The sequence below is a fragment of the Eleutherodactylus coqui genome, chromosome 12 (assembly GCF_035609145.1).
Source record: "Eleutherodactylus coqui strain aEleCoq1 chromosome 12, aEleCoq1.hap1, whole genome shotgun sequence".
Lineage (NCBI taxonomy): Eukaryota > Metazoa > Chordata > Amphibia > Anura > Eleutherodactylidae > Eleutherodactylus > Eleutherodactylus coqui.
Window position 1 is genome coordinate 70,365,995 of NC_089848.1, and position 27,178 is coordinate 70,393,172.

General features: G+C 47.9%; 2 protein-coding genes across 6 annotated transcripts; both read left to right on the forward strand.

Annotated features, from left to right (window-relative positions):
- Positions 1-3,469: 3,469 nt before the first annotated feature.
- Positions 3,470-12,171, forward strand: ABCF2 (ATP binding cassette subfamily F member 2). 2 transcript variants are annotated; one of them, XM_066585107.1, is made up of 14 exons: positions 3,470-3,612; positions 6,923-7,093; positions 7,327-7,539; positions 7,786-7,968; positions 8,059-8,230; positions 8,308-8,403; positions 9,153-9,255; positions 9,336-9,431; positions 9,531-9,650; positions 9,774-9,863; positions 9,944-10,054; positions 10,132-10,323; positions 10,716-10,919; positions 11,741-12,171. In XM_066585107.1, the coding sequence occupies exons 2-14, from the start codon at positions 6,958-6,960 to the stop codon at positions 11,867-11,869; spliced, it is 1,845 nt and encodes a 614-aa protein (XP_066441204.1). In that variant the 5' UTR covers positions 3,470-3,612; positions 6,923-6,957; the 3' UTR covers positions 11,870-12,171. The 2 variants fall into 2 exon arrangements, with proteins under 2 accessions (XP_066441204.1, XP_066441205.1); XM_066585108.1 differs by having other exon boundaries at positions 3,583-3,661.
- Positions 12,172-14,926: 2,755 nt separating this feature from the next.
- On the forward strand, positions 14,927-26,602 carry ASB10 (ankyrin repeat and SOCS box containing 10). 4 transcript variants are annotated; one of them, XM_066585114.1, is made up of 6 exons: positions 14,927-14,945; positions 15,120-15,473; positions 21,517-21,784; positions 22,732-23,236; positions 25,713-25,826; positions 26,298-26,602. In XM_066585114.1, the coding sequence occupies exons 2-6, from the start codon at positions 15,167-15,169 to the stop codon at positions 26,481-26,483; spliced, it is 1,380 nt and encodes a 459-aa protein (XP_066441211.1). In that variant the 5' UTR covers positions 14,927-14,945; positions 15,120-15,166; the 3' UTR covers positions 26,484-26,602. The 4 variants fall into 4 exon arrangements, with proteins under 4 accessions (XP_066441211.1, XP_066441212.1, XP_066441213.1 ...); XM_066585115.1 differs by lacking the exon at positions 14,927-14,945 and having other exon boundaries at positions 15,054-15,473; XM_066585116.1 differs by lacking the exons at positions 14,927-14,945; positions 15,120-15,473 and adding an exon at positions 20,178-20,850.
- The last annotated feature ends 576 nt before the right edge of the window (positions 26,603-27,178 follow it).

Below are 27,178 nucleotides of genomic sequence, written 5' to 3' on the forward strand. Positions count from 1 at the left end.
CAGCCAAAAAGGCAAACACAATTCTGGGATGTATTAAGAGAAGCATAGAGTCTAGATCACATGAGGTAATTATCCCCCTCTACTCTTCCTTAGTCAGACCTCATCTGGAATTCTGTGTCCAGTTCTGAGCACCCCGCTTTAAAAAAGACAGAGACAAACTGGAGCAAGTTCAGAGAAGAGTTACCAAGATGGTGAGCGGTCTGCAAATCATGTCCTATGAGGAACGATTAAAGGATCTGGGAATGTTCAGCTTGCAAAAAAGAAGGCAGAGAGGAGACTTAATAGCTGCCTACAAATATCTGAAGGGCTGTCACAGTGCAGAGGGATCAGCCCTATTCTCAAAGACTAGAAACAATGGGATGAAACTGAAAGGGTGGAGACTTAGATTAGATATTAGAAAAAACTTTCTGACAGTGAGGGTGATCAATGAGTGGAACAGGTTACCACGGGAGGTGGTGAGTTCTCCTTCAATGGAAGTGTTCAAACAAAGGCTGGACAAATATCTGTCTGGGATGATTTAGTGAATCCTGCACTGAGCTGGCGTTAGAGCTGATGACCCTCGAGGTCCCTTCCAACTCTACCATTCTATGATTCTATTCTATGATTCTATGCATTCACCATGATAACTAATGCATTAATTTAATAGATCGGACTTGTACGGACGTGGTAATCCCATATATATATATATATATATATATATATATATATATATATATATATATATATATATATACTGTTATTAAAGGCTGGTTTCAGACAAGTGTATAAAAAACACATCCATAATACGGATCAGTATTACAGACAGGTTTCAAAAGACATATACTTGTGTCATCAAATTTTCAGCAATATTTGAATCCATATTTTTATTATGTTTTATTGGGCAAATACTGACCTGTATTTGCCCAAAAGAAAATAATACAAATATGGAAACACACCTTATAGATTTACCTTAGTTCCATATTACAATCCCCATAACACGGTCCACATTTGCTCTGGCTGAGCGTCTAGATCAGGGTTGTCAAATTCAGTTTCACTGAGGGCCACATCAGCATTATGGTGGCTTTTAAAGAGCCGTTTGCAATTTTCAGACTATTTTAATGTATATAATAAGGTGGGGGGGGGGGGGGGGGGGGACGGGGGGACAAATAGACCACAGCAAGGTTCTAGGCCAGAAAACCTAGGGCACAAATCCCCCAACACAGACACAGCCAGGTAGTCAGAGAAAATGAAAAATTCTGGAAATTACGTGGCAGAACTCACTGGGTTAAGCAGCAGTATAACACAACATCCTCTCTGGTCCGTGCAACAGGTTCACAGGATACGGATAGGCAGGCTGGAACAGCCTGTCCTCTGCAGGATGGTAGTGAGGACCAGCCGGGATGTACAAGCCGCCTCACGGTTTGAGTCTCGGCAAGCAGCGCTGTACTGCAGGATAGGCTGAGCGGGAGAAGCAGACGGGAGTGCACACCAAAAGCTGAGGGGCTGCAGTAACAGCCACAGCGCTCAATCTGCATACACCCGACGTCAGCTGCGATCCTAGTGCCCAGCGGCAGGCTAGAAATGAGTCCACAGTCCACCAGAGGGTCATCCCAGCACAACTCAAGACCATCTGATCTAGAAGAGGCTCTTCAGCATCCAGACTTCGCGGGCTATATAATATGACATGATGGGCCAGATTTGGCCTGTGGACCTTGAGTTTGACATGTGCTCTAGATTGTGCAAACTAGTCGGCTGTTGAAGTTGGTGTCCCAGATGCTTCCATACATGTCCTATTGGCTCTCACTCACGACCTGAGGGTTGTAAGTTCATGGTTCAGGTAGCCGGCTCAAGGCTGACTCAGCCTTCCATCCTTCTGAGGTCGGTAAAATGAGTACCCAGCTTGGTGGGGGGTAATAGATAAATTACCTGAATTAGTGTTATACAAACAAGTCCTTTTCCCCCTTTCTTCTCTGCATCTACAAGCCAAGAAAAGGTCAAGTAGCCTTTTAGACAGGGGCGTAACTATAGAGGGTGCAGGGGATGCGGTTGCACCCGGGCCCAGGAGCCTTAGGGGGCCCATAAGGCCTCTCCTCTCCATACAGGGAGCCCAGTACTATGAATAAACCATTATAGTTGGGGGCCCTGTTATAGGTTTTGCATTGGGACCCAGAAGCTTCAAGTTATGTCTCTGTGCAGCATGGTTTAGGTATGGGTACGGGTACAGATACAGATAGAGGGGGGGCCCCAGCTCATCTTTTGCATCAGGGCCCCTGAGCCTTTAGTTACGCCCCTGCTCTGAGAGCCTCTTTATAGGCCGTTCATCTTATCACCACAACTTTAAAGGGGTTGTCCCGCGCCAAAACGGGTTTTTTTTTTTTTTCAACCCCCCCCCCCGTTCGGCGCGAGACAACCCCGATGCAGGGACTGAAAAAAAGAACAGCACAGCGCTTACCTGAATCCCTGCGCTCCGGTGACTTCTATACTTACCGGTTGAAGATGGCCGCCGGGATCCTCTACCTCCGTGGACCGCAGCTCTTCTGTGCGGTCCATTGCCGATTCCAGCCTCCTGATTGGCTGGAATCGGCACGTGACGGGGCGGAGCTACACGGAGCCCCATTGAGAACAGAAGAAGACCTGGACTGCGCAAGCGCGTCTAATTTGGCCATTAGGCCATTTTAGACGGCGAAAATTAGACGGCAACCATGGAGACGAGGACGCCAGCAACGGAGCAGGTAAGTGAATAACTTTTTATAACTTCTGTATGGCTCATAATTAATGCACGATGTACATTACAAAGTGCATTAATATGGCCATACAGAAGTGTATAGACCCACTTGCTGCCGCGGGACAACCCCTTTAATGCCGAGTTTTGCAGCAAAGTGACAACTTGTCACTGAGTGTATATACATTTGGTATCATCAGAACCAAGGATACAGTTGGTGCCACTGTGTGTGCCTTATGTGTGCCCCTCGCCCCAAATGGTGCCATTGCATTTTTTTGTTTCCCCATTTTTAAGTTCTTCAGTACATTAAGTAGTACCTTTGAAAAATACAACTTGTTCGACAAATTACAAACCATCAGCATCCACATCGATGGACAAAGAAAAATACGTTATGATTGTTTTTCAAGTGGGCTGAAGAAAACAAAAATTTAAAAAAATTACAAATGGTGTGTTCTCAAGGGGTTAAAACCGTGAGGCGAGCCCCTCCTAGAATAATAAAACCTCTCAGACGTAACATCTTCCTGTCCCTTCCCAGGCCTCACCTGTTTCCCGCCCTCTATATAAGCCACACCTCCTCTCCCGCCGCCCGCAGTCTCGCTGTATTACCTCACACGGGGACGTCACGTGACTCCGAGGCTCGTGCACACGCCTCCATTTATTTTTTGCTGTATGACGTAGTAAGGGAACGCCCCCTCCTACCGGGAAGCCGGAGAACGATTGTCGCAGCGCATTTTGGGAAATGTATTGCGAGCCTGAGCATTTCATATGGTAAATGCTATTGGAAAACTACATCTTCCATAATGCTTTGCGCTCACCCCACTGACATCTCAGTAAGGAGAGCGCTGATTGGACAGAGAGCCGGCGACACGTGGGGAAGAGTGTGAGGCAGATACCGGGAGACGCGTAGAGAGGTGAGCTGCGTCCTGAGATATATGAAAGAAGGCCGGGAATAGGGAGAGGGTGAGCGAAGAAGTGGAGGCCGGGCAGGTGGTGATGGTGGCGAGGCCACGGGGACGTGGAGGCCGGAGGGACATACGGAGAGGAAGCGGCAGGGACGTGGAGATAAAAAAGGGCAAGAGGAGGCTGGGGATACGGTGTGTAGATGGTGGAGTAAGACTACATATACGTGGAGGCCGGGAGGTGATGGAGGTTGGGAACATTGGACTATGTATATGTGGAGGCCAGGAGGTGGTGATGTGGAGGCCTTGGAGATTAGATTACGCCTGTGTAGGCCGAGAGTAGGGACCGGAGGTTGGGGAGAGGGGACCGCGCGTGTGTGGAGGCCGAGAGTAGGGACCGGAGGTTGGGGAGAGGGGACCGCGCGTGTGTGGAGGCCGAGAGTAGGGACCGGAGGTTGGGGAGAGGGGACCGCGCGTGTGTGGAGGCCGAGAGTAGGGACCGGAGGTTGGGGAGAGGGGACCGCGCGTGTGTGGAGGCCGAGAGTAGGGACCGGAGGTTGGGGAGAGGGGACCGCGCGTGTGTGGAGGCCGAGAGTAGGGACCGGAGGTTGGGGAGAGGGGACCGCGCGTGTGTGGAGGCCGAGAGTAGGGACCGGAGGTTGGGGAGAGGAGACCGCGCGTGTGTGGAGGCCGAGTGTAGGGACCGGAGGTTGGGGAGAGGAGACCGCGCGTGTGTGGAGGCCGAGAGTAGGGACCGGAGGTTGGGGAGAGGAGACCGCGCGTGTGTGGAGGCCGAGAGTAGGGACCGGAGGTTGGGGAGAGGAGACCGCGCGTGTGTGGAGGCCGAGAGTAGGGACCGGAGGTTGGGGAGAGGGGACCGCGCGTGTGTGGAGGCCGAGAGTAGGGACCGGAGGTTGGGGAGAGGGGACCGCGCGTGTGTGGAGGCCGAGAGTAGGGACCGGAGGTTGGGGAGAGGAGACCGCGCACGTGTGTGGAGGCCGAGAGTAGGGACCGGAGGTTGGGGAGAGGAGACCGCGCGTGTGTGGAGGCCGAGAGTAGGGACCGGAGGTTGGGGAGAGGAGACCGCGCGTGTGTGGAGGCCGAGAGTAGGGACCGGAGGTTGGGGAGAGGAGACCGCGCGTGTGTGGAGGCCGAGAGTAGGGACCGGAGGTTGGGGAGAGGGGACCGCGCGTGTGTGGAGGCCGAGAGTAGGGACCGGAGGTTGGGGAGAGGGGACCGAGAGTAGGGACCGGAGGTTGGGGAGAGGGGACCGCGCGTGTGCGGAGGCCGAGAGTAGGGACCGGAGGTTGGGGAGAGGGGACCGCGCGTGTGTGGAGGCCGAGAGTAGGGACCGGAGGTTGGGGAGAGGGGACCGCGCGTGTGTGGAGGCCGAGAGTAGGCACCGGAGGTTGGGGAGAGGGGACCGCGCGTGTGTGGAGGCCGAGAGTAGGGACCGGAGGTTGGGGAGAGGGGACCGCGCGTGTGCGGAGGCCGAGAGTAGGGACCGTAGGTTGGGGAGAGGGGACCGAGAGTAGGGACCGTAGGTTGGGGAGAGGGGACCGCGCGTGTGCGGAGGCCGAGAGTAGGGACCGGAGGTTGGGGAGAGGGGACCGCGCGTGTGTGGAGGCCGAGAGTAGGGACCGGAGGTTGGGGAGAGGGGACCGCGCGTGTGTGGAGGCCGAGAGTAGGGACCGGAGGTTGGGGAGAGGGGACCGCGCGTGTGTGGAGGCCGAGAGTAGGGACCGGAGGTTGGGGAGAGGGGACCGCGCGTGTGTGGAGGCCGAGAGTAGGCACCGGAGGTTGGGGAGAGGGGACCGCGCGTGTGTGGAAGCCGAGAGTAGGGACCAGCGGTTGGGGAGAGGGGACCGGGAGCGTGTGGAGGCCGAGAGTAGGAACGGAGGTTGGGGAGAGGGGGCCGGGAGCGTATGGGGGCCGAGAGTAGGGACCGGAGGTTGGGGAGAGGGGACCTGCGTGCGTGCCTGTGGGGGCCGAGAGTAAGGACCGGAGGTTGGGGAGTGGGGACCGCGCGCGTGTGGAGGCCGAGAGTGGGGACTGCGCTCGTGTGGAGGCCGAGAGTAGGGATCGGAGGTTGGGGAGAGGGGACCGCGCGCGTGCGGAGGCCGAGAGTAGGGATCGGAGGTTGCGGAGAGGGGACCGCGCGCGTGTGGAGGCCGAGAGTAGGGACCGGAGGTTGTGGAGAGGGGACCGCGTGCGTGTGGAGGCCGAGAGTAGGGACCGGAGGTTGGGGAGAGGGGCCCCCGCGCGTGTAGGGACCGGAGGTTGGGGAGAGGGGCCCCCGCGCGTGTAGGGACCGGAGGTTGGGGAGAGGGGCCCCCGCGCGTGTAGGGACCGGAGGTTGGGGAGAGGGGCCCCCGCGCGTGTAGGGACCGGAGGTTGGGGAGAGGGGCCCCCGCGCGTGTAGGGACCGGAGGTTGGGGAGAGGGGCCCCCGCGCGTGTAGGGACCGGAGGTTGGGGAGAGGGGCCCCCGCGCATGTGTGGAGGCCGAGAGTAGGTACCGGAGGTTGGGGAGAGAGGACCGCGCGTGTGTGTAGGCCGGGGATATGGAGGGCTAGAGGAGTCTGGGGAGATGAGTGTGGGAGAGGAGGCGATGGAGACTAGGAAGACAGGAATACCAGAAGCAGGCTGCGCAGAAGGTGGTGGAGATGAGGTTGAGAGTACTACATGGATGGAGGAGGCCAGGGGAGAGGAGGCTGGGTGACAAGGAGACTAAGCAGATGAGGTAAGAGAGGGCATGAGAAGGCTGGAAAGATAAGGAGGCTACGCAGAAGAGGGAGAGGAGGCTGTGGAGACAAGGCGGCTGGGAAGATGAGGCTGGAAATACAGAATGTGGGAGAGGAGTGGTGGGGATGAGGCTGCAAAAATGAGACTACACATGTGGAGCCAGGAATACGGTGGGGAGGTGGTGGAGAGATGGAGCAGGGAAGATGAAGTCAGGAATATGGAGTGTGGGAGAGGAGACCGGGAAGCCAGGAACACTGGAAGGAGGCTACGCAAACGATGAGGAGGCTGAGAAGATGGGATTAATACACAAATGAGGCCACTGGGAATATGCAGAGGCTGGGGAGATGGAGAAGGGTGGGCTGCTGGGACCAGATGGCTAGAGGCGATCAGAGGATGTAGAGGGAAGGATGAGTGGGAGGTTGGGGGGGCTGCCCTCACTGGGGGCAGTTTTCTGGGTTGTCTGTGGAACGTTTAGTAGCACAATGCTGGGAGCTTCTGGGTGTTGCTGGAGACATGTGGATTGCTGTCAGGAAGCAGCTATGAAGTCGCTCATCCCCTTTCTTCTGCTTCTCCCTTTAGGCTTCCTGAATCGTGTGTCCTCCTGATCTGCAGACATGCCTTCTGACCTGGCCAAGAAGAAAGCTGCCAAGAAGAAGGAGGCTGCCAAAGCTCGCCAGAGACCCAAGAAGGAGAATGGGGACGTTGCTCCTGAGGATGCCGATCAGCCAGTGAATGGCACAGCAACCCCTGGTCAGTCCCTTCTGGGTAGTATATTGACTAGCGGTCCCCCGAGCAGGAGAGAGGAGTCTGCTGATCTTGTTAGCGTTACATAGTGGAAGGAGCTTCCCAGTAGCACAGAGGGTTTTAGGAGACCATTTACATAGTGGGAGCATTATTGATCTTCTTGGGTTTCTTCCTGAGTTTTCTCATAAATGGTAATCTTCCTGTGGCTTTAGTTCTTTGCTAACTCTTATTCTCCGTAGATGTGGATGATGTGACCCGTCAGGTGGAGGAATTCGAGCTTCGTAAGGCCGCAGCCCGGGCGGTCACTGGGGTTCTGGCCTCCCATCCGAACAGCACAGATGTTCACATCATCAATATGTCATTGACATTCCATGGACAGGAACTGTTGACCGACACCACGTTGGAGCTGAACTCAGGACGCAGATATGGACTTATTGGTCTCAACGGGACAGGTGAGAAGTGGATGCTGTATTCAAGGATCCCCACTGTTGACTGTATGATCTGAGGAGGGAGGCTCTGCTCATATCTGCACTGAGAACCTCCATAGGGAGCAAGAATGGACCCGGGCCTTGTACTGAACTCTGTGCTACGTGTCTGTTGGGTCATGAAGATGTGCAGTGCACAAGGCCAAAGATATTGTCTGTCAGACAGTTCTCGTGCCTAGGACTTTTGTGACTCTGTGGCTTGTTCTTCTACAGGGAAGTCTATGCTCCTGTCAGCAGTGGGAAAGCGCGAGGTTCCGATCCCAGAGCACATTGACATCTATCATCTGACTCGAGAGATGCCTCCCAGTGACAAGACGGCTCTGCAGTGTGTGATGGAGGTGGACACGGAGCGAACCATGCTGGAGAAGGAAGCTGAGCGTCTGGCACATGAGGATGGTAAGAGGCTTGGGCAGATTTTGTGCCGATTTTGTGCCCTTGTTGATGTTTTCCTTTACTCTCTGCTTGACTCTTCACTTTTCTCGGCAGCGGAGTGTGAAAAGCTGCTGGAGCTCTACGAACGTCTGGAGGAGCTGGATGCATCCAAGGCTGAAGTGCGGGCATCTCGGATCCTACATGGACTTGGCTTCACCCCTGCCATGCAGCGCAAGAAGCTGAAGGATTTTAGTGGAGGCTGGAGGATGCGTGTCGCCTTGGCTAGGTAAGGCATGATCTGGGACATGGCTGCCTAGTGTCCGTCACACGAGACATCTGGTAATGGTGCCCTCTTCTCCACAGAGCCCTATTTATCCGCCCATTCATGTTACTACTTGATGAGCCAACCAACCACCTGGATCTGGAAGCCTGTGTATGGTTGGAGGAGGAGCTGAAGTCGTGAGTATTGGGGATCTCTGTTGGCTTCTTTGTAGTAAGACCCAGAAGAGCTTATAATCTAGTTTCTGGAGCAGAGGCGTGCGATCGTTAAGGAGTCCTATATAGTAGGAGGGTGCAGTTTCCTGCCAGCTGCAGCCTCTATCCTGGGGTCTCCAATATAGTAGGAGGGTGCAGTCGTCTGTCAGCAGAAGCTTCTGCTATGGGGTCTCCAGTATAGCAGGAGGGATGGGGTCTCCAATATAGCAGGAGGGGGCAGTGTCCTGTCAGTAGAAGCTTTTATACTGGGGTCTTCTGTGTAACAGGGGGGTGCAGTCTCTTGTCAGCAGCTTTTTCTCTGGGGTCTCCAGTATAGCAGGAGGGGGCAATGTCCTGTCAGCAGAAGCTTCTGTTATGGGGTCTCCAGTATAGCAGGAGGGGGGCAGTGTCCTGTCAGCCAAAGCTTCTGTTATGGGGTCTCCAGTATAGCAGGAGGGGGGGCAGCGTCCTGTCAGCAGAAACTTCTGTTATAGGGTCTCCAGTATAGCTGGAGGGGGGAGTGTCCTGTCAGCAGAAGCTTTTATACTGGGGTCTCCAGTATAGCAGGAGGGTGCAGTCTCTTGTCAACAGCTTTTTCTCTGGGGTCTTGAGTATAGCAGGAGGGTACAGTCTCCTGTCAGTAGAAGCTTCTGCTATGGGGGTCTCCAGTATAGCGGGAGGGTACAGTCTCCTGTCAGCAGCAGCATCTCATTTGTTTGTGTTCTTGCTTTCAGTTTCCGCAGAATCCTGGTCCTCATATCACACTCTCAGGATTTCCTCAATGGCGTCTGTACAAACATCATGCATTTGCACAACCGTAAACTGAAATATTATACGGTAAGTGACTTATCTGTGCGGCGCTCCATCATATCATGGCCTCTCTGTGCGGACTCGCTCATCTCTATTCATCTTTACAGGGAAATTACGATCAGTACGTGAAGACTCGTATGGAGCTGGAGGAAAATCAAATGAAGAGATTTAACTGGGAGCAGGATCAGATAGCACACATGAAAGTGAGTGTTCACCTCCCTGTGGAGGGGTTGGGGGGTGGGGCGGGGGCTGTTTTATCATAGAGCGGCAATTGACAAAAAATGTTTATTCTCTCCATAAAGAATTACATTGCACGGTTTGGTCACGGCAGCGCTAAGCTAGCTCGTCAGGCACAGAGCAAAGAGAAGACGCTGCAGAAGATGATGTCATCAGGGCTGACCGAAAAAGTGGTCAATGACAAGGTATGTGGGGGTTCTGATGGCCTCACCAAGTCACTGTCCTTCTGATGCATCACTTTATGGGTCCTCCAGCATCTTCAAGGAAAGGGCTGCCACAATCACGTGATTTTGTTTCTTGCATTTCAGACACTGTCTTTCTACTTTCCGTCCTGTGGAAAGATTCCTCCCCCAGTAATCATGGTGCAGAATGTCAGCTTCCGCTACACCGCAGACGGGGTAAGGATCATATAGTTGGTAGATTTGAGCTATACCAAGGAAAGGCAACATGTAACATTCATCTTTCTCCATCAATTCAGCCTCTCATCTATAAGAACTTGGAGTTTGGAATAGACCTGGACACCAGAGTGGCCCTTGTGGGTCCTAATGGAGCTGGCAAATCCACCTTATTAAAGCTGCTGACTGGGGAGGTAAGGACCAGTTGGTGTGCTATGGCTGCTCTCCCTACCCTTGTCTTCACTGAATCGCTCTCCTTTTGTCTGTGTAGCTGCTGCCATCAGATGGGATGATTAGGAAACATTCTCACGTGAAGATTGGTCGATACCACCAGCATCTGACTGAACAGCTTGACCTCGACCTCTCGCCTCTGGAGTACATGATGAAATGTTACCCCGAGATAAAGGAAAAGGAGGAAATGAGGAAAATTATTGGCAGATATGGACTTACGGGGAAACAGCAGGTAAGTGCTGAACAACTACAGAGACTTCCATTTACTGCTGGGCAGGAAAGGGTGTACACAGGGTGTTACTGCAGAGTTAGCAGGCTGACGCTCCTTTTCATGTCTCCCTGGTGTGAAGGGGCTTCGACCAGCATATTCCAGCCTACGCCATGTGGGGTTTCATCATATACTTTGACCTTTTGTCTCTTGGCTCTTCTTCCATAGACTGATATGATTGGTGTTTTGGTATTTCTCCAGGCATTTTGCAACCCTCCCCTTTTCCCCGGTTTGTGCCCACAGAGTTATTACCAGCACTTGGGCGTTCCATATTCAAGTCCTGCCTTCACTTTCCTTCCTAGCTCTGATCTATTTGGTTCTTTAATTTATGCTTTCCCTTTTGTTTTGTTGTTCAGGTGAGTCCAATTCGTAATTTGTCTGATGGACAGAAGTGCCGCGTCTGCTTTGCCTGGCTCGCTTGGCAGAATCCCCATATGCTCTTCTTGGACGAGCCTACCAATCATTTGGACATCGAGACAATTGATGCCCTGGCCGATGCCATCAATGACTTTGAAGGAGGGATGATGCTCGTAAGCCACGACTTTCGGCTGATCCAGCAGGTGAGGTGTTGGTCTCAGGTCCTCAAGGACACTTGCTCTAGTTCTCTGGAATAATGTCACAACCTTTTAGGTTCTTGCATTCCTCTCGACAATTCTCCAAAAAGTGTGCGTGTCTTACAGGGCATGATCTTACAGAGTCGTAATTTACCATACTTTATGCAAAAAATTGGTGCAAATCTATGGCAGCTCATAACTGGCGTAGTTTTGATTTCTAGTGTTTACTGTAGGATGCGCCAAATTTATCAAGAGGTGTGTTTTTAAGGCCCATTTACACACAACGATTATTGCTCAAATTTAGTTTAAACATTGTCTTTTAAGCGATAATTGTTGCATGTAAATGCTACCACCGTTATCTTTTCGGCAGAACGATGATTTTTAGTTCAGCATAAAAACCATCTGCCGGCCAGCTAATAGCAGGGACCCGCATGCTGTGATTCTCCACGGGAGCGCTGATAACATTTTCAGCTGCTGTCCTGTGGGAGAACAATGGAGCTGTATGCAGATAACAGACCACCCGCTGTTATCTGCATACAGTGTGCGGAGGCTCATTTTACATGCAACTGAAGCTAATAAGCTACTAACAGGCATTAGTGCCCATTAGTAGCTATGCAAAGTGATCACTCAAAACTGTCACTCAAACTGTATTTTGAGCTATCATCTTTGCATGTAAATGGGGCTTTAAAACTCGGCACATCTTACTTTGTGCAGCTTATATCGAGACAAATGCTGGAAACTCCTATCTTGATAAATGAGGGTCGCGGACGTGTGAGAACTGTCCATGGAATATGGAACATACTAATGGGTTGTCTATCTTACGGCAGGTGGCTCGGGAGATCTGGGTGTGTGAGAAACAAGCCGTCACCAAGTGGCCCGGAGACATCTTATCCTACAAACAACATCTGAAGGCCAGACTGACCACCGACGACGAGCCGCCACGAAGGGGCAACTGAGCCGTTTCACTCCACCACGAGCAGATAGATTCCATTTTCCTATGGCTAATAAAACCGTACCATAGTCATCAGCAGCAGATTTGTGTGTGCACAGCTCTATACCGCCGCCCTGTCACCCCTGAACTCACTGTACAAGGACAATTAGTCTCTGTGTGAGGGGACATGGATAGCACTGCAGCGCCTGAGGCTTCAGGGGGCATCTGCACTCTCATCATTGATCAGCAAATTTCTTTCTTTTGTTTTATTTTTAAAAAAAATTTATTTATCTGTAACTGAAAGGACAAAATAAAACCAGAAACTTGCCTGCTGGTCTTCACTCCCTCCGCCCTGCTGGGGAAAGTTTCAGGATGATGACTGGTTAGCCTACTAAAGAGCAGATACTAATGTAAGCCACGCAGGTGAATGTAACGTGGCTGCATGTCTGTTCTATCACTTTATATGGAAATCCATAGAATGCCCTCCATTACTGGAATGTGCAGGGTCTGGTAATTCCTGTTGCCTAGTAAGTCCTTCCTGTCTTATTGACCAATACTGGAGTTCCTCTATTAAACTGGTTATATAGTATCTTATTGTGCAACACTGTATGGTCGTTACATCAGTCCCTGTCCTGCACTTAGGGCCAATTACATTGGAAAACCATTGATGATATCAGTTTTAGTTGAAGAATATTGAAACCCCAGGCATCTTTTATCTCCAGTCCGATTCAAACCCAGGACCGCAATGCTGCTAGAAAGCTACTGAGCTGCCATATTGCTCATATGCAAAAATGAAGATCAACTTTGCTATCACCTAAAAGTTGGCCTGTGCTAGAAGCTATTCTCATATATAGTATGCTCTGTATGTATATACAGAATTGTTTTTAAGGAGGAGGACTATTAGCATAGTTGATGGGGCTTTTTTTTTGTTTAAAACCTTATCAATTCCAACCTATATTCCTAACGAGTTGAGTCAAAAGAATGCAAAGAACACAGAAAGATGACAATTGCCCCATAAGCACAACAAATCATTCCTGACTCCAAAGAGCAATCAGAATAAATCTCTAGATCAACAACCCATTTCCAGGAGTCTAGTAACTATTATTGTTCTTGTCCTGTGTGAACTAGATCAGATTTTTGTTTTATTATGCTGGACTTCCTAAATTACGTCAGGCTCTCAAAGATTGCAGCTCTTGGGTAGTTTATTTTGAATTCTGCCATATCAGAAGGCCCCCTCTATGGAATGACCTTGCTGAATCCCCATCGTTGTGCTGCTGTGTAGGACGTAAGAGAAATGTTGATGACTAAAGTTAATGTTCTCCTTAGTCTAAAGAGCAGCACAAGCTTACTACCACTTTATGCAAAGTGGAAGTTGCTAGAAATCCTTACAGGCTCAGGGCTCTAGTTCATTAGTGTTTAGGTTTTTTTTTGTTTGTTTTGACTCAATTGGTTTTAATAGTACATAGGGAAAGAATTAACTGCATCATTGTGCTGCTGTTTGGAATATGGGAAAAAAGATTGTTAGAAATCAACATATTCTCTTTTCTGTGAGGATCAAAGACCTTGGAAGCACATGGAAGAGAAAATAGAGTGCCATTTATATCCCAAAATAAAAATCCACCTCTAGACCCACTGGATTTGAATTGTATTGCAGTCTCTTGGATGTCACGCTTGGTCTTTTTCAACCATTAAAGGTTGAGTTCTTAGATTTTGGAAAGAATGGCCTTTGGGTGGTTTATTCGAAACTTCATAGTACAAGAGGGCCACCCTATAGGGTTGTTACTTGCTAAATCTCCATTCCTGTACTGCTGAGTAGGACATAAGGAAAATGTCAATTTCTAATGTTAATGTGTTCTCCATTAGTCCTAACAGCAGCACAAGTTTCTTGCTCTATTAAATACTTTTATAATAAACCAGTGAGATGGATTTATGTAACTATGATAGAATAGGGGGAATGGGTTTAATTTGTTTAATTTACTAAAAAATTCCACATGCACTACCAGGACACATGCAGACTACACGCATTATTGTGCTTCTGTAAGGACTAAAGGAAAACTGATCAATGCTAGAAATAAATGCTTTTACCGTGGCTACCACTACTCATTGTACCAAATTAAGGCTCGGATTTATTAAGTCAGATGTTTCCTATTTCTGTCTTACAGGAAATCTGTCACGTTATTTTGACAGTGTAAACTAATTGTTTTTGACAGTTTTTCCTTTCCTCTGCAGCACAGAGTCTACATTTTTACTTGCATGTGTCAAGATATTGAACGGGCACCGTTCAAAAAAGAGGGGGGAAAAAAGATTTCCACATGTTGTGGGAAGCAATATACATATCTAATTGATAATTTAACAGGAATACTAGAAAAACACAAAACAAGGAACTTTTTTTACCCCGCTATGGAAATTAGTGCAAAAGAATTGTATTGTAAAATTTGGGACTAGGTGGCGATCATAACTGTACCTTACCATCAATAGATGCGCCAATCCAGAAAAATCAACGTTGACACGATTCACACGCGGTATGCAAATGAGAAGCCGTTCCCCTCCCCTTCTGGTCTGGTCTCTCTTCTACCCCTCCTCCCTCTAAACATGCCCAGTGGAATCTCGGAGACATCTTGCATTTCAAGTATTCTGCACTAGGGAATCCAATGCATGCACGGTGATGCAACCTCTGTCATGACTGGCCGAGAGTAAGTAGCTGTGCATGAGCCAGACCCGGCAGTGTAGAGTTATAGAATCAAACCTACAAGGTGTATGGTATTACAGGGGAGCTCTAGTGGCCAAGTGTATTTATCATGTATACTATAAGTGATAGTATTCATATGGCTCCCCAGGAGAAGCCGTTGCCATGTGCAGTGACTACTATTGTAATACGGACCACGGCACTGGACAATCATAAAAGCAGACCCTGTTGCCGATGGCTCCCACTGCTCCCTTTATGCATTGGGGATAACTGGCATCTACCTATACTCCACACTGGCATCTTTGTCAGGCTCCACCAGATTGGACTCCGCAGCGGGACGTGAGGCAGCACATTCTTGGGATATTTATATCTTGGAGCAGAGGATGGACATGAATAGAAGGTGCTCGTGTTACGGGTAGGTTATATGGATACACAACAGACTGCACCGGAGTGGGTAGAGATGGTGAATAATCACAAAAGATGATCGGAAATAAGATATTTTAAACACAATGTGAAAGTGGATGAGAGACAATCACTCCAGACATTTCATGTTTCCATATTGTGACTTGTGTCTTACACTTGTATACAGGTGACGAAGAGGATCCGCACACCGCAGTGTAACCCCAGGAGTGTGATATGGCCTTTTCTTTCCCCTTCTCGAGTTGTGCTTTACGTTCTCTTCAGCTAGAAATCGAGGAGCAGGAGAGGTGGGAAATTCGGAGAAAACTGTCTCGTATGACTTTGAAGTCCTTACTCCACAGACACCAGCCAGTAGACAAACCACAACAGCAGCCCCCTCGCCTCTGCACCGACCCACTGTTCCAGGTGGCACTCTTCACTGGGGACCTAGAAACTCTACAAGGGCTTCTAAGTGCAGAGGGATCTGCAAATCTGCTGGTCCCTACACGGAGCCATGACCTGATGTGGAGCAGTCAACAGACTGGTGAGTGAGCGAAAGCAACATATGTACAATTGGTTACGGGTCACAAACCTTGTACTGTAAGTTGACAAGATTGTACTTTGAGAACTTTTCTATGGTAGAGCAGCAATTGGTTCTGGAGGCCCTCAAAATGTTATCCCAAACGAAGGCCAGCTGCACACAACCAGGTCGGATTCCACATGTGGGAGTCTGCAGCAGAATCCGACCCTGTGCCCGGCTGGCGTCCGTGCGTACCTGTCATTTTGTCTCTTCTTCTGTACTGCGGATGTTCGCACGGCTCGCCATCAGATATGCGCAGTACAGATTTTTTTCTTTAGACTCCTGCTTTTCCCGCGTCATCGTCAACAATGTCAAATGTGGAAGGGCCACAGGTTGGATGGCTTCGATTGACTTTGTATCCTTGATTTTTCACGTCCACCAGTCTATTACACTGGTCTACAAAAAAATATGATTTCTTTGTCACAAATGAAGGAATATGTTGTCTCAATGTAACTTTTTGTGGTGATTACAAATATACTTTGTTTTCTTCTATCACACAAGGTTTCTGAGTGACACCCACTTGAAATTTTTGGAAAATGTTTATTTTAATACTTAGGCCAACATGAAAAAAATATATTTCTTTTCATAAAATGCAGTGACAGAGGATTTTCTGCTCTATTTTGCTTGTGGTCCATCCCTCTCCAGTGTCCAGCAGTAATCAGCAAGCATACTGGGACTCCACTTGCCTTGGTACTGCTTCTCCATGCTTGAGCTATCTTAATGAAACCTCTCACCATGCTCATCGCTAACTGCACCAAGATTGTCCGGAAAGAAATCCAGATGTGAATGGAGGAAATGGATCTTGAGAGACGTGTTACATCCCAAGAGTTCATTAACTAAGTCACTGTAGTTTTTGGCCTTGACATTTCCTAACAAGTTCTTGCAAACGTTTCTAAAATAATTCAGTGCTGCTGCTTCAACTTCATTTAAGCGATCTTCAAAATTTCCATCCTGCAGCAATTCTCAAATCTGTGGTCCAACGAAAATGCCTTCTTTCATTTTTGCATCACTTAGACTAATCCAGCAGGATTTCGATCCATTCCCCTGACAAAGTTCTACATTAATCTCAGTTTAATATGTAATGGTGGTAAGTAAATATTTTCAGATTCGACCAGTGGAGGATGTGCAATATTTGTAAGTCCTGGAGTAAGGGTTTCACGGTTCGGCCAGTTCTTTTTGATATAATGCCTTTCCCTGTCTCTACTATCCCACTCACACAGAAAACAACAACATTGTGTATATCCAAGCTGTAAACCAAGAGAGCAATGACTTTCAAGGTGAGACAGATTTGCCAACTGTATCTGTCGTACTCTATCTTTTTCAAAAGCAGTTTCATGTTTTCGTGAGTCTCTTTCGTGTTGGCTGCATGTGCTACTGGCTCTGATGGGAACCTATTTCCGTTGTGAAGGAGAACAGCTTTCAAACTAACTTTCGAAGAATCAATGAATAAGCGCCACTCTGCTGTAATATGTTCATGACCAAGCGTTTCCATTACACCAACATCATTGCAGTACACTAAATCATTTTCTTGTGAAAAGAAGTCTTTAAATTCATCTTGCCGTTTACGGAAAAAAAGCATACTTTTGTGTCTTCGTGAAGCAGATTCCACCTAGAACCTAAAAGATAACTCAGTTTTTTGGATTAATGTAAATCACATACGAGGTCATTCAAATCTCCCTGGGTTAATAAATGAGGTTCAGATGAAGCACCTGCTTCAAAATTTGTGTCATCTGACTCTTGCTCATGACTAGAGATGAGCAAACATGCTCGTCCGGAAAAAAAAAAACTTGGTACCCGGCAGGTCCATTGCAAAAATGCTCGAGTCTCCCATTGACTTCAATGGGGTTCGTTACTCGAATATTACGAAAAGCTCGGCTCGAATAACGAGCACCTGAGCATTTTGGTGCTCGTCATCTCTACTCATGACTATCTGAATTATCATCACTAAATGTCACATTTTCTGAAGGCTGTGACACAGATAAATCATCACTATGAGGAACTGGTTCTCCTAGCAGAAGGCAAATCTGTATATTTAACGGTATGTTTTGATTTAGATGTAATACCTGTAGTCGTCAAACAGAAATAACAGTCTGAAGAATGGACTTTTGGTTCGCTCCATACCATTGGAACCACAAAAGGCATATGACGTTTACCTCTAATCCACCCTGTAAGAAGCCAAACACAAGTTGCACAACATTGACGAGGAGCTCAAGTCTTATCTTGGTCACTCACTTTACATCCAAAGTAAAGTTCATAGCACTTTTTGATGAGCGGTGTAAAGTTTCGCCTTTGAACTTTAAAAGTTAATTCCCCACAGATGTAACAGAATATGGAATATTTACACAACGCCTTGGCATATTGACACCGTCTTGTGCACACGATCTGTAATAAAAATTCGATAGAGATTACTGTATATTAGAGATGAGTGAACAGACTCGGTTCAGGTGTTTTTGGACCCAAGCACCGCTTTTTCCGAGTAACTGACTACTTGGACGAAAAGATTCGGGGGGTGCGGGGGGTTGCAGAGGGGAGTGGGGGGGGCGGGGGGAGAGAGCTACCCCCTGTTCCCCACTGCTACCCACCGCCCCACCACGCCGCCCCCCCAAAAAAGCGGTGCTCAAGTCCAAAAACACCCGAACCGAGTACGTTCGCTCATCTCTACTGTATATCCCAATACGTATACACAAAAAATATAATTTAACGATAATGCTGTCACGCAAAAACCATGGGTGATAGAAAATTTCTGATTACACTTTTGAATTCAGCATGAAAAGTTACATTAGAAACACCATCAATGTTTCTTGTGACAAAAATTGTGTTTACCAGTGTTATTAGTGTGCAATGTCATTTTCGAACAAAGTCTAGTGAAGATTCACCGAATGGGTGCACAGTTCATAAGTGGTACTCCAATTTTACATCTGTAAGCCAAGATCATCTGGCCATCCACCAGTAACCGTGGAAACAGCGGAGCGCGTCCTGCAAGTTTCATGCAAAGTTCTCAGAAAGCCACTGTCAAAGCCAGCAGATAATTAGACATTCCGTCACCAACTCTGTGGAAGATTCTGTGCGGTGTTATCCCTACTGATCGCAATTGTTACCGGCCCTGAAACCGGACGGCAAAGAGAGGTGACGTTCTTTCTGCGAGTATATGCAAACTATAATGGAAAGTGATGGTTTCATGGAATCGTTAGTGTTTAGTGATGAAGCCGCCTCCCACTTTTCGGGCAACATACGCAGTGTCAGAATCTGGGGGGAAACCAATATATTTACGTGGTGTATATATGCCCAACTCCCCGAATGTGAATGTGTTTTGTGCTATGACCTGAAGGAAAGTGTCCGGCACCTTCTTTTTTTATAAGGAAGCAATCCCAGGGATTTCGTGCCTGGACTCTACAGATATGGCTTCTGCTGCAGTCGGAACAGGAAATTTCAATCATTTTCACAATGAAGTCAGAAATGAGATCAATAAGCGACTACCAAACAGATGGATTGGCCGTGCAGGTTGTGAACTTCTTTCTTGGCTTCCATGCTCCCCAGACCTTACACCTGTTGATTTTTGTCTCTGTTGGAGTGTTAGATCTCCCACCACTCCGAGTGGTTCCCCCAGTCTTTCTTTACTTTGCTGCAGTAATTCCTGGCTTCTGCAATGTGTTACTGGTTATAGTGTAAGCTGTGTACATATAAATCTGGGTATTCATTGTATGCTTCTAGTCTCCTGTTCCTAAACTAGCTTTGTTTCTTATTATTGTAGTTTTGTGGTTATTTTCAGTTCTTTGTTAGCCTTGCAGTTTGTAGTTTGCCTTTTCCCGATTTGTATCTTGCCTTTTCTTGTTTCTAAGTTCTGCTCTGCTTAGTTTGCTTTTCTTCTCTCTGGGTCTAAGGCACATATGTCAAACTTAAGGGCCCCTAGGCCAAATGCAGCCCACCACCTCATTTTATGTGGCCTGCCGACAACCTAACAGGTATTCCACTCACCCAGCCCAAGCGTGCAGATTTGGTCCGGGAGCAGCAGTGCGTGAACACTGACCTCTTCCACAGGCATCCCCTTGCTCTGTCCTGTTGACAGCGCAGACACCCCGAGAGGAGAGGTCAGCGGTCACAGACTCAGCAGCGGCTACCGCCACCGGCCATAGGTGCAGGCTGGGTGATTGAAATGCCTATAGGGATGCTGCCCAGCCAGAGGCCAATAGAGGCAATGTAATCTCCCACTCCTGTGCAGAGCACAGTGTGCGGTTTGTGTTATCTACTCTCTGGCTAAACTGGATTTTAAGCTCACTTTAAAGTCATTGTTCAGCTGAAAAGTAAACGATGGCAGTGTTTACACGCAACAACGATCGCTCATTTGTGGTTACTTGACGGAATTTTGAACGATAATCGTTGCGTGTAAATGGGCCTTTAGACTGGGTCTACAGAGGGGTTAATTTGCAGCAGATCAGCAGCGGAAAGCCTGCCTAAAAACCCACACTATTTGGTGCGGATTTTGAAGTAGGCTTTATCACGTATTCCCCCCTCATTGAGGAGAGGTAAATTCGGCAGCGGAAACGTCTATAAAATTGGCAATTTTTCCGTACTGAACGTCAATTTCTGCAGCTTGTGGACGAGGTTTTCAAAATCTCATCCACTTTGCTCCTACTATAAATGTTGCAGATTTTCTGTGTGGAGGGAAATTCACAGCAAATCTGCCCCGTTTGAACCCAGCCTTAGCGTTCTGCTGAGGGTGGATGCTTGCTCCATCTATATGACACATTCTCATTGCCAAAGTGATGGAATGCCTGCATTTAGCGGACGGTCGCCCAGCTGCTTGACTTCATAGCAAATACACAAATCACAGATAAGACACAAAATAACGTTTAATAACTGAACATTCTGGCTTTCTCGTATTGACACTTTTTGCATTTTGAGTAGAAGCTGCTCCTTGTAATGAGACCGGATCCTGTTTACAAGGAGCTCCTTCGCCAGCTCTCTCCTCCTCCCTCGGCCAACAGAAAGTTGTCAGAACTGTATCAAGGACATGAAGCAGATGGATGATAAAACTCCGCCATGGACTTGGCAATCTATAAACAGGTCCAGTCCAAACCTGCCAAATATAGAAGTGAAAGCGAGCGAGAGAAGCTTCACAGCAGAGAAACCACAGAATGAAACAAGGGCATGTCCCAGGTGATTTTGACCCGTAAGGCGGAGGGGCCGGCCTTGGACTATTGGCTCTCACTTCTATCTGGTCACTTGGACACGATCCAGGATCTACTGGAGGAATCCCATCCGCTCATTCACCCCAACTCTGTGTTCGATACAAGTGACGTGGATGGATGGAGGAACTATCGCTACAACACTAAAGCTCTGAGTATGACTCCCCTAGTGTGACTGCTATACATACGGGGGGCTCGAAGCCTCGATGGGGCTGTGTCCCTGTGCTACGCTATATGAATCCCTTCCCGTGTGCGTGCTGCATGCTATGTGTCAGGCCTGCCACTAGTCACGGAAAACGCCTAAATTAGGCATGAGGACACTTTTATATATAGACGACACAGACGGGAGAACCAAGAGACAGTCAAAGAAGAGACAGACAGAAAGAGAAGAGACAGGCATACAATAGACAAAAGCAGACAGACAGTGAAGAAGAGACATATACACACAGAGGAGACAGACACAGTCACAAAAGAGAGAACTAGGCACAGAAGAGACAGACACAGAGAAAGTAGGAGACTGATAATTCAGAGCCCTTCCATGGTGACATGTCTGGGGTGATTGTGACTCGGAAGGCCGTGGGCTCAGCGTTAGACTACTGGCTCGCTCTTCTATCCGGTCACACAGAGACAGTCCAGAATTTGCTAGAGGAGCCAGAAGACTTAATTCACCCCAACTCGGTGTTTGATACGAGTGATGTGGATGAATGGAGGAACTATCGCTACAACCCCACAGCCTTGAGTATGTTACGAGATGAGTCTTCGTCCCCATAAATAAGTAACCCTAATGTGCTGAGCAGAGGCCCCTTCTTCTCCCCCCCCAGGGATCTGGTCTCTGACGTATGAGGAAGAATTCACGTGTCCTCTCTACGTTACGGCGAGTCGTGGGTACAGCGAGTGTCTCCAGCTCCTCCTCAAGAAGGGGGCAGATGTGGATTTTGCTCCCGGTGGAGAAAGCGCACTTCATGGAGCCTGTGAGAATGGCCACAATGAATGTGTGAGGCTTCTACTCAGATACGGTGCCAATCCCAACATACAGTCCCAAGATGGCTTCTTCCCGCTCCACCACTGTAAGACAGAGGAGTCCTACCTGTAAGTTCAAGATCCACTTATCAGATGACATTAATGATTAGTATCAGGAGAACAGATAATATAGTAGTCCTATGTAAGACCACCGTTAATGCAGTAATAACTCTCTGAGTGCAGATAATGTAGTAGACCTGCTGTCCTATGTAACACCACATATAACACAGTGATAACTCTCTGAGGACTCATAATGTAGTAGAAGTTACCTGCAGTCCTATGTAACACCAGAGATAAAACAGTGGTAACTCTCTGAGGACACATAATGTAGTAGATGTTACCTGCAGTCCTATGTAACACCACCGATAACACAGTGATAAGTCTCTGAGTACAGATAATGTAGTAGATTTTACCTGCAGTCCTATACAACACCACAAATAATACAGTGATAACTGTACAGGTAATGGAGTAAATGTGACCTGCAGTCCAATGTAACACCACATATAACACAATAATAACTCTTTTGAGTACAGATAATGTAGTAGATATTACCTGCAGTCCTGTGTAACACCACAGATAACACAGTGATAACTGAGGACACATGATGTAGTAGATGTGACCCACAGTCCTATGTAACACCACAGATAACACAGTGATAACTCTGAGCACAGATAATGTAGTAGATATTACCTGCAGTCCTGTGTAACACCACAGATAACACAGTGATAACTCTGAGTACAGATAATGTAGTAGATATTACCTGCAGTCCAATGTAACACCACATATAACACAATAATAACTCTTTTGAGTACAGATAATGTAGTAGATATTATCTGCAGTCCTGTGTAACACCACAGATAACACAGTGATAACTGAGGACACATGATGTAGTAGATGTGACCCGCAGTCCTATGTAACACCACAGATAACACAGTGATAACTCTCTGAGTACAGATAATGGTGTAGATATTACCTGCAGTCTTTCTGCCATTTTTTTCTTTGGTTTTCTCTGCCAGCTGTGCCAAGTTGCTTCTACAATATGGAGGCCACGTGAGCAGCCAGTCGGAGGATGAGAACCTCACGCCATTACATGTGGCAGCTTGCCATGGGCTACTGGGACATGTAGACCTTTACCTGCGGTATGGAGCTGCTGTGGATAAGCAAGATGCCCAGGGGAACACGCCATTAGGTGTTGCTTGCAGTCACCCCCAGACTACTGACCAGCTGGACAGTTACTATAATGTGTGCCAGAGGCTCGTTGATAGTGGCGCCAACATCCACACTCGAGACAATGACCAGCAAAGTCCTCTTCATCTGGCATGTAAGAGCGCAAATCCTTTGACAGTGGAGCTGCTACTGAAGCAGGGGGCCGAGGTGAACGCCATGAGTTACAGTGGGAATACTGCCATGCAGAACATCCTACAGGTGACGTCATACAAGCTACAGAACCAGCCAGAGCTCATCGTGCGAGCACTGCTGAATCACGGAGCCATCCGGGTGTGGCCAGGAGCCCTCAGAAAGGTAACATGAACCCCCAACCTGTCAAAGTTTCCCTTCACCTGGATCTCAAGCTCCACCCTCTTAATGAGGTTCAGCCAATCTGAATGAGCCAAGCTGCAGTGTAAAGGCCCTTTTCATTACAACGAACAAGTTTACGCAATAATCGTTACATGTAAACGCAGGCATTGTGCACTATTCACTCACTTGTCATTTATATCTGGTTTTTAGCCCTCGTAAAAATAGTCATTGGGCAATTCAAAATTTGTTCCATTTGAATGGAAATTGTTCAGTACTTTGAGCTGCTTGCTGACTTGAGGGGAGTAAACAATGTACTCCGTGTGTTTGACTTGCATACAAAATGAGTACATTTTTTACTCATGCTGGGAGAAGACAACGGAATCCTGCAGGCCAGATAATCCCTCACATAAACATGTGCCCACCTGAGCAAACAACAGAGATGATTTCAAGGCATTATCTGTACTGTAATTTTCTGCAAAGAAAATTGTCAGTTCGTCCAGTCGTGTGGCCATTTTGGCGATAATCATCGTGTATAAAAGGGCCTTTAGGCTGCTATTACATGAGCAAAAGCGGTGGCCACTTGTGCTCACATTTTCCTGATAATTGCCGGGCTTCACCTGCAAGTGCAGCCCAGCAATTAGCACTCTTACACAAGTATTCCATTCATCTATTTTCTTCACCAGTACAACGAGAGACGCCCACAAGCTATTGCCACATCTGATATGGCTGTCCAGCATGCATTTTAACAACATGTTGGCCTCAGAAGAGATGGGAAGATATTGTTCCCATTTAAGGCTGGCATCCCCTGTGAAAAACTTGTATTTTAGGGTCTGAGTCCATCCAATGTCTGCCCAACTATAAGGGTGCCTTCACACTTCCCAGTAGTTCAGCTATGTCACTTAGTTCTTCAGTGGACAACTTGTAACCCCCCGGCTGCACCCTTCCCCTTGGCTTACTTTTTAATGTATATAAGGGGTTCTGTCATAAAAAAATACTATACTTACCTACTCCTTCTCAGGCAGCCTTCTTACCAGATCCTCACCTCCCCGATCTACTCCTAGCTCCAGTCCCCAAGGTCACATCGCCTCCAGCCAGCCAGATCCCCTTCTTCCTTTGACGAAGCCTACATTGCCGGCATTCTCCTTCCTGCAGGGCAGTGTACAGGTCACCAGTGATATAGCGTTCACAGCCTAGCAGGGAATGCTGAATACTTGGCAGCCTGCTGCGCATGCGCGATACACACTCCCATAATGCAGACAAGCGCGCTAAAGCATAAAACAAAGACGCACCAATTCAAATAGCTAATTAGTCTAATGAGTTCCAAATGTGTTCTTTTCTTGCGGAATTACGCAGTGTTTCACGCACCTCCTAGCGTATTCCACGTGCATTTGTGCATCCCCATTGACTAATATCACACGTTGCGGATGGTTCAACCCTCCTAAAAGCACATTGGCACTACTTTTGGCAATATCATTGGCCTTCCTACACCTTGACGTAATAGTACTTTGTGGTGATGAGGTAGTTGGCGCACCTTGACTTACTATTACTTTACGGTGATAACGCAGGCTGAAAAGTTGTGCTCGTCCCATCACTTCAGGAGCCCGGAGGTGATGAACAGCTAGACTCTCACTGCCATGGCCAGGATCACCGATAACCCCTTAGATCCTGTGGTCAATAGCGACCACAGTACCAAGGTGAAGTCATCAGAGGAGGGGGGCTTTCTCACCCCATCAGCACCCTCACAATGCAATTGTGGGGTACAAATGGATTGCCATACTAGGTTGGTGTCTAACAAAGACCCCCCAAGCCTGGCTTGGCTATATGCCTACTAGACTGTGTCAACGTCAGGCTCTAACAGATTGTCTGAGTATACTAAAGCAACACATAAGCGATCAGAAGATCATATTGTAAAGTTCCCTAGTGGATCTTAAGTGGGGATTTTGGGTGCACATTTCTTTTTTTTGGGGGGTGGGGGACCGAAATGCGCAGGTAAAATACGCACATGTCAACAAACCCATTAAATCAATAGGTTCTATTCATTGCCTATTGCAAGGGGGCCTTATGTGCAGCACACTGTGATTACACACAAATTGTGATTGTTACTTACATGTAAATACTTGACACGACCACGTGTGATGACATCGTGATCACAGATCTTTGGATAGTAATTTCCCCAAATCCTTGTGTGTAGCTACAGTTGATAGTCTGACGATTAAACTTAGACTTTAGTGCGGCGCCTCTGTAAAGCGCAACTTCCATCACATCACAATCTGGAAGAATTGACACATGTAAATGTACATCATTAGAGCTGAAGCCAATTGTAGCATATGAGAGAGATCGGCAAACCATATGCGATATCGAATGTAGCAAAAGATCCAAGATTCACAAATCCACCATCCATGAGAATCTTCATGCCAGACCATATTTGCTGGTGCCCTCCTTGCCCCTCCGATCTCTGACCTCTCCCCTCTCCTCCCAGGTCCTCCGCTACTGCTGCTCTTCTCCACGTACAGTTGAAGTTCTGCTAAACACGTACAGTAAACTGCGAGGCACCGAGGACTGGGCTGAGGTCGTCCCTGAGGAAGTACAGCAGGTTTGTCCATCTGTTTGTGAGCGTGACCCCAATTAGGGCATATAGATTGGGGGGGCTCCACCATATCAGGGGGTATACAATGTAATTTAACCCTCCTTTTGTGCAGCAGTACACTCCTACCGCTCGCCTAGCATTCTGGCAATGACTTTCGGTATTGACCCCCACCCCAATTATGGGTACTAACCCATACACCTTTTTTTTTTTACCCCTCTGATATGGTGACCAGCCATACAGCTGTGTGCCAACTCCACTCGTACACTTGCCCTCACCCACTTTTGTTCAGGCGGCGCAGCTCTCCCTTGCCCATTTTGCTAGCATTTGCATATACTTTGGTTTTCACAAGTTGTCTTCTGGGTTGGAGAAGGCTTTCATGTATTGATTAGTCCCGGTGTTGGGAGTAGAGGGTTTAGTGTTACAGCTGGGGACTGTAGAGGGTCCCTGTTCGTGACTGTCTTATATTAATCTTTTCAGAAAAGCCCCCTCTTCTTCCAGTCCGTGTTCCTGATCTCCCGCAGTCCGCGCTCTCTCCAGCACTTGTGCCGCTGTGCTCTACGCTCATATCTCGAAGGAAGACTCCCGAATACACTGCCCAACTTGCCTCTGCCTCCACCGCTCTTACAGTTTGTACAACTTGCTTTTGAAGGTATCTTGTACTGACAGATCCACTGGGAGCAGAACGGTCCCGGGGTGCAGGTCCTACTTGTATTATAGGATATTATATATGTTGTGTTGCTGATAACCTGCTAGCTAACAAACAATAAAAATATGGAAAATGACTATCTTTATCACTTAATTTATGCCAACTCCCTTTAGGACCCATATTGTGCCGCCGAGCATCAAATAACAATATAGGGAGAAATGTACTAAACCCAGCATTTCCAACACCGGTTTTAGTATAATTCACGCTGGATTTGTGAATCTGAATGATTCATCGTTGCGTGTAAAAGGGTCCTATGGTCAAACCAGGTAAAGACTTGGAACAGGGCGGACTGAAGCAATGCATGCAGGAGCTGGACGGACTAGAAGAAGGGCCGTAGATGGATCCTCAGGTACGGAATGAGGGAACCGGCTGGATGTATATGATGATTTCACATGCAGTGTTTTATGTAGTTTCTTGAGCGAAAGCCAGAAGTGAATAAAAAAGGACTAAGAAGTATAGAGGGAGAACTTCTCCTTCCTACTGGATCCACTTCTGGCTTTGGCTCAAGAAAACTGCATAAAAAACTGCAGTGGCATTTTTTCTGTATGCAAAACCACCCAAAGGGCTTATTCACACAACCGTGATTTCGGCACATATTACGGCACGCTGTGAATGGAGTCAATGACAGTAAATGGACTTTTATTGATTTGGT

Excerpts from the sequence above, each read along its gene's own strand:
- ABCF2 (XM_066585107.1), top strand. The coding sequence starts at position 6,958 with ATGCCTTCTGACCTGGCCAAGAAGAAAGCTGCCAAGAAGAAGGAGGCT. Across the intron at positions 9,432-9,530 it reads ATCAGATAGCACACATGAAA|AATTACATTGCACGGTTTGG; the intron begins GTGAGTGTTCAC and ends CTCTCCATAAAG. Across the intron at positions 10,920-11,740 it reads ACTTTCGGCTGATCCAGCAG|GTGGCTCGGGAGATCTGGGT; the intron begins GTGAGGTGTTGG and ends ATCTTACGGCAG.
- ASB10 (XM_066585114.1), top strand. The coding sequence starts at position 15,167 with ATGGCCTTTTCTTTCCCCTTCTCGAGTTGTGCTTTACGTTCTCTTCAG. Across the intron at positions 15,474-21,516 it reads GTGGAGCAGTCAACAGACTG|GGATCTGGTCTCTGACGTAT; the intron begins GTGAGTGAGCGA and ends CTCCCCCCCCAG. Across the intron at positions 23,237-25,712 it reads GGCCAGGAGCCCTCAGAAAG|GTCCTCCGCTACTGCTGCTC; the intron begins GTAACATGAACC and ends CTCTCCTCCCAG.